Source organism: Stegastes partitus, unplaced genomic scaffold (genome assembly GCF_000690725.1).
Source record: "Stegastes partitus isolate 25-593 unplaced genomic scaffold, Stegastes_partitus-1.0.2 Scaffold414, whole genome shotgun sequence".
Lineage (NCBI taxonomy): Eukaryota > Metazoa > Chordata > Actinopteri > Pomacentridae > Stegastes > Stegastes partitus.
In genome coordinates, this window is record NW_007578145.1 from 341,125 (window position 1) to 346,326 (window position 5,202).

At 44.6% G+C, this 5,202-nt stretch overlaps 1 protein-coding gene across 1 annotated transcript in view; it reads left to right on the plus strand.

The window, feature by feature from the left end:
• The window catches only part of slc16a3a (solute carrier family 16 member 3a), a 9,307-nt gene extending 4,397 nt beyond the window's left edge, over nt 1–4,910 (plus strand). Inside the window, exons 2-5 of the mRNA XM_008285734.1 lie at nt 346–489; nt 1,278–1,885; nt 1,964–2,144; nt 4,447–4,910. Of these exons, the coding sequence (XP_008283956.1) occupies nt 346–489; nt 1,278–1,885; nt 1,964–2,144; nt 4,447–4,865 (1,352 nt within the window). The 3' untranslated portion in view covers nt 4,866–4,910. The remainder of the gene's footprint in view (nt 1–345; nt 490–1,277; nt 1,886–1,963; nt 2,145–4,446) is intronic.
• The last annotated feature ends 292 nt before the right edge of the window (nt 4,911–5,202 follow it).

A 5,202-nucleotide genomic window follows, 5' to 3' on the forward strand; every position in this document is an offset into this window, starting at 1 on the left:
GCTTGGTTTTTTGGTGGTTTTGTTTTTTTCTCCCCCTATAGACTTCAGATTATCTGCCAGACTGTTCTGGGCACCTTTTGTTTGTTTTTTGGGTTAGATAACAGAATGGAAACAACATCTGAGAAATAAAAATTAATATTCAGTAGCTCTTAAGATTCTTTACTAAGACACTAAGTTTTGCATGTCCACTAAATTCTGTTCAATTCTTCCTTGTCCTTCCCACTTGAACCTAATATTTTGGAAAACACACTTGTTTGCTACCTTATTCAGAGCCCCTGAACTTTTCGAATTCCAATTCTGTTGTATTTTCATGCTGCCTCTCACAGTAAGTTTCACTCCGTCCAGGTCCTCTGTGCAGCATCCTGGTGAACCGCTTCGGCTGTCGTCCAGTGATGATGGTTGGAGGCCTCTTTGCCTCTCTGGGAATGATCCTGGCCTCTTTCGCCACCAGCATCATCCACATCTACCTCACTGCTGGAGTCATTACAGGTCTGACTGGCTGCAGAAAACTGACTTTTTTTTTGTTTACCTAGTTGAATCCTCAAGGAGGCAGATCATTACATTAGAAAAATAGAATGAGAAAAACAGCCCAAAAAAAATTGTCACCCCAAAAACAGAAGTGGAAATAGAGCCTCAAACTAATCTCTAATATATTCGTCTATTTGCCAACCAATTACACAGCCTCACTTTTCACAAAACACCAAACAGAACACCAGCATGCAAGTGCTTGTCACATGGTCCAGCTGCATCTGAAATACCTTTTCCCAAATCTTTCCAACATTGAAACGAGGCGGCTGTGTTCACCGATATCTGCAGCAATCATCATTTACATCCATGTGTTGCATCTATTGGTCATCTATGGAAGTGACAAAGTAACAGCACCACCAACTCTTTCCAGGAGACACTTTCTATGCCCACATTTACATTTGTGTTGCCTCTTTGTATAACAGCTTTTCACTGTGCCTTCACATGTGGTCATCAGGAGAAGCTACCTTGAAATAGTCAACGTACAAACGAGCCAAATCAAATCAAACAACAAAGAAAGTCATACAAATTTTCAGAACTATCATGCACATCAAGAGCAAATATGATAAGAAATATAAATAATCCATTTTATAAAACATTCATCTTCACTGATAAACCCACAAGAGACAAACCGACCTTTTCTCGAGGGGAACTTAAAAATCACTGCACAAACGCGATAGATCTGGTGATGTTAGAGGGTTGACTGTAGATCTAAATTAAAAGAAGGTAAAACTTTCTTTCTTGTGCTGCAGGTCTGGGGTTAGCTCTGAACTTCCAGCCATCTCTGATTATGCTGAACCGCTACTTCAGTGAGAAGCGTCCTCTGGCCAATGGCCTCTCAGCAGCAGGCAGCCCTGTGGCCCTGTGCTGCCTCTCACCACTGGGACAGGTCCTTCAGTACCAGTATGGATGGAGGGGGGGCTTCCTCATCCTAGGTGGCATTCTGTTGAACTGCTGTGTGTGCGGGGCCCTCATGAAGCCTCTTGTCCCCCATAAGACCCCAAAGGAACTGGGAGAGGACAACGACAAAGATGGGGAAGAAAAGAAGAAGAAGCCCAAAGCCAAGCTGCTGGACTTCTCTGTCTTTAAAGACTGTGGCTTCGTCATCTACACTGTGGCGGCGTCCATCATGGTTCTGGGGCTGTTTGTGCCTCCAGTGTTTGTCGTGAGCTACGCTAAGGAGCTGGGGAATGAGGACACCAAATCTGCTCTGCTGCTCACTATCCTGGGCTTCATTGACATTTTTGCACGGCCCACGTGTGGCGTGATCGCCGGACTGAAATGGGTTCGGCCTCGATGCGTCTACCTCTTCAGCTTTGCTATGATCTTCAATGGAACCACTGACCTGATCGGCTCACAGGTGGGCATGTTGAGAGCTTGGAAATTAAAAGATAGTCTAAAATGTTTCTTTTCTTCACAATGTCATATTTCTTACTAGGCCAAAGACTATTCATCTCTGGTGGTCTTCTGCATCTTTTTTGGCGTCTCCTACGGCATGGTGGGGGCGCTGCAGTTTGAGGTTCTCATGGCAATAGTTGGTACTGAGAAGTTCTCCAGTGCCATCGGCCTGGTCCTGCTCATGGAGGCTATTGCTGTGCTGGTGGGGCCACCTGGTGCAGGTCAGTGAGTTTATGCAACTCTATTCTTGCTTTTTATATCCATATGTTCTCAGTGTCCATTGCATCATGGTACACGAGGCTCAGTGACAATGTTTTAGTCCTACATCATGCTGAATGCGTCTACCCTCCACAATCTATGGAACTGATGGTAATAGCTTAGGCTATTTTAAAAGTTGATTTGATCATGCGCTTTATTTAGTAGCAACTGTAGAGACAAACAGGAAGGAGGAAGTCAGGTTGTAGCCAGGGACAGAGATAAATGGTCAGTCCTCAAATGTTTTGACGCTAATGTCCAGGAAGTTTCCAAGGTACTAATTGTACTTTCATCCTTTATTATCTGCCAGTTATCAATGTTCCAAAGCCCTGTGAAGCCCCATGTGACATTTCGAAGGCTGTTTTACTGTCAGTTTTGCACCTGACATTCACAAAATTTGAAGGTCGACCCTCTCATTGCAGAACGCCATCTCAACTTCTCTTTGAATGTCAGAATTTGCATGAGTGCTTAACAAAGCTTAACAACTCTGTTGTTCTGGTGAAGTGCAATGAGCAGAAGAACTAAATAAACGTGTTTGCATTTTCTTTCTTTTTTTTTCTTTTTCTTTAAATGGCAGTTGTTCCTGACCAGTTAGCATTATTTAGTGCTGTGAGCCCCACACCAAAGTTCCCTAACCTTCAGAAGGTACTTTCCTCAAGCAGGGATCTTTTTAGGGTTAAAATTATCATCCTTAGCGACCAAAGAAAACCATCTTAAATCTTCCCCTGCTCCCTGAAAAATCTGCGACCCTTAAAAACTGTGTGCCAACCCACAGCAACTCACAATACCTCCACAACCTCAGCAACATGTTGTGCAGCCTTGTGTGTCAAACAGTCTGGTCAGCTGATCCGTCGTTTTGGAAGGCCGATTCAAAAACACGTTGTAGGTACATTGGAAAAGTAGGTTCCAGCCTTTAAAGCAGAATTTATACTTTTTCCAAACTGCGTTTCAGATGTTTTGATTGCATCAGAAACTCCCTCCCTCTCCAGCTTTCTTTCATTGGATAAGTGGAGACCAGCTACTACCTGTTCTTTAGCAAATGAAGGTATCTGTCCTCGTCCAGCTTTGTAGAGTTGAGACAGGAGGAGCCTGGCATCTCACCTGTGGTTTATATTAAATTTAATGTATTGTGAGAGATGTGGACACACTGTGAACGAAATGTTTGTGGGGGGAGGATAAGAGTCTGTATCAGGGGGAGTCCTCGGTCTTGCTGATGTGCTGTGGGCAGACAGAAGCTCTTCTAGTGCCGTCAGGTTTTGGTCCAGATGGACTGCTGCAGGGGAGTGTCTGAACGAGTCTGTGTCCGTGGTGAGAAGGGTCAGCCACCACCTTTCCTGCCCACCTCAGGGTCGTAGAGGCGTACAGGTCCTGGAGAGATGGCAGATTGCCGCCTAGAACCATCTTGACGGTTATAAGCTGCAATCTGACATGTTGCAGTCTGTCTTTGTCCTTGGAAGCATCATCAGCAGCTTATCAGATGGTGATGGAGGAGGTGAGGATAGACTTAATGATGAAGTTGTGGAAGTGCATCACCTCTACATTATTTGTTGTGCTTTTTTTCTGTTCTGCTCCCACTTGAGATCCTGATAGTAGGCGATGAATGTTCCCGGGAGGCAGAAAGACTCGACAGTGTTTAATGGGGAGTCACACAGGGGGATGGGGATTCTTTGTGAAATCTTTATCCATCAACTTCCCTGCAAGTGGTTTTGCCTGCACCACCACTGGATGATCAATTTTCCACCTTTAAGCGGACTTATCTGCTCCAGAAGTGAGTCCAGTGAAGGGGACTGAAGGTGTAGCGGTTGGTGCACAGGGAGAAAGAGTTCAGCCTTGAAGGGAACTGATGTTGATTATCAAGGAGTTACAAGTAAGCTTCATGTGTGGCCTTCTGACAGATTGGGAGTTGGCTAAAATAACTTTTCCTGCAGCATAGTCAAGATGATGGTGTACTTTGCATGCAAATCCAGTGTTTCTTACATTACCTTTTACTTCGACAATTCTACAATTTCATTTAGCAGAAGCGACGTACATCTGAGAGAGAATACAAGCAAGGATCTAGTCAGGAGAAAACAATCTGGATAAGTGCCATAGAGCAAGTTCAAGTGTGATTACTTGCAATAATAGACACAGTTAGGGCAGTCTTTCCTGTTATTTTTTTATGTATGTTATCAAAAGGGGGTTTCAATGAGAATATAAGTTGGCATTGTGGTATAAGTTATAAAAAAGTGTATTTACTGTATATCCTTGTTCATCTTTCTTCTGTCTCAGGGTGGCTGCTCGATGCCACCAAGAACTACATGTGCGTCTTCCTGCTGGCAGGAAGTGAGGTGGTCCTCGCAGCTTTGGTTTTGGCTAGTTGCAACTTTCTGTTCATCAAAACCAAGCCCTCAGAGCCAACGGACAAACTCGAGAGCATCGCGGTGACTGAGGACACCAAGACGGAGACAGCGTGCAGCAAACCGGTAGAGACGAGCGACGAAGAGGAGAAGGGAGCGAGAGAGGAGCAGGAGAAGGAGACAAAGAAGGATGCGATGAAGGAGTTGAAGGAGGAGGACGAGAGAGACAAAGAGGACGTGGACGATGCCAGGCCAAAGAGCGTCACAGTGGACTCACAGGCAGTGGAAAGGTTCTTGAAAGAGCCACAACCAAACGGCAGCATGGCCACCAGTCCAGAAACATGTCTGTGAGTTTGAGTGAAGGACGCTGGACAGGATTTCTAACCGGACAGCTCAGTGATGTGTGCTAGTTAGCACCACACTGGATCGTTAGGCTTTTCCCATAACTCAGTGTTTGATTCAGGTGTTTGTGTGTGTTGTTTGCAGAGTGGCTGATGGTGTCGTATGAAATAGTCAGAGTCGTGTCAGCAATATTATCACTAAATGTTGAAGTGTAGCTCATAGTAGATAATAGAAGAAGCCAGTTACAGCACTGCCTTGTGTACACAGTTCATATCAGAAGTCTAAAGTTTGGGGTTTTTTTTGGATGTAGCCACCAGCAAATAAACTTAAGGGATAATTTTGACCA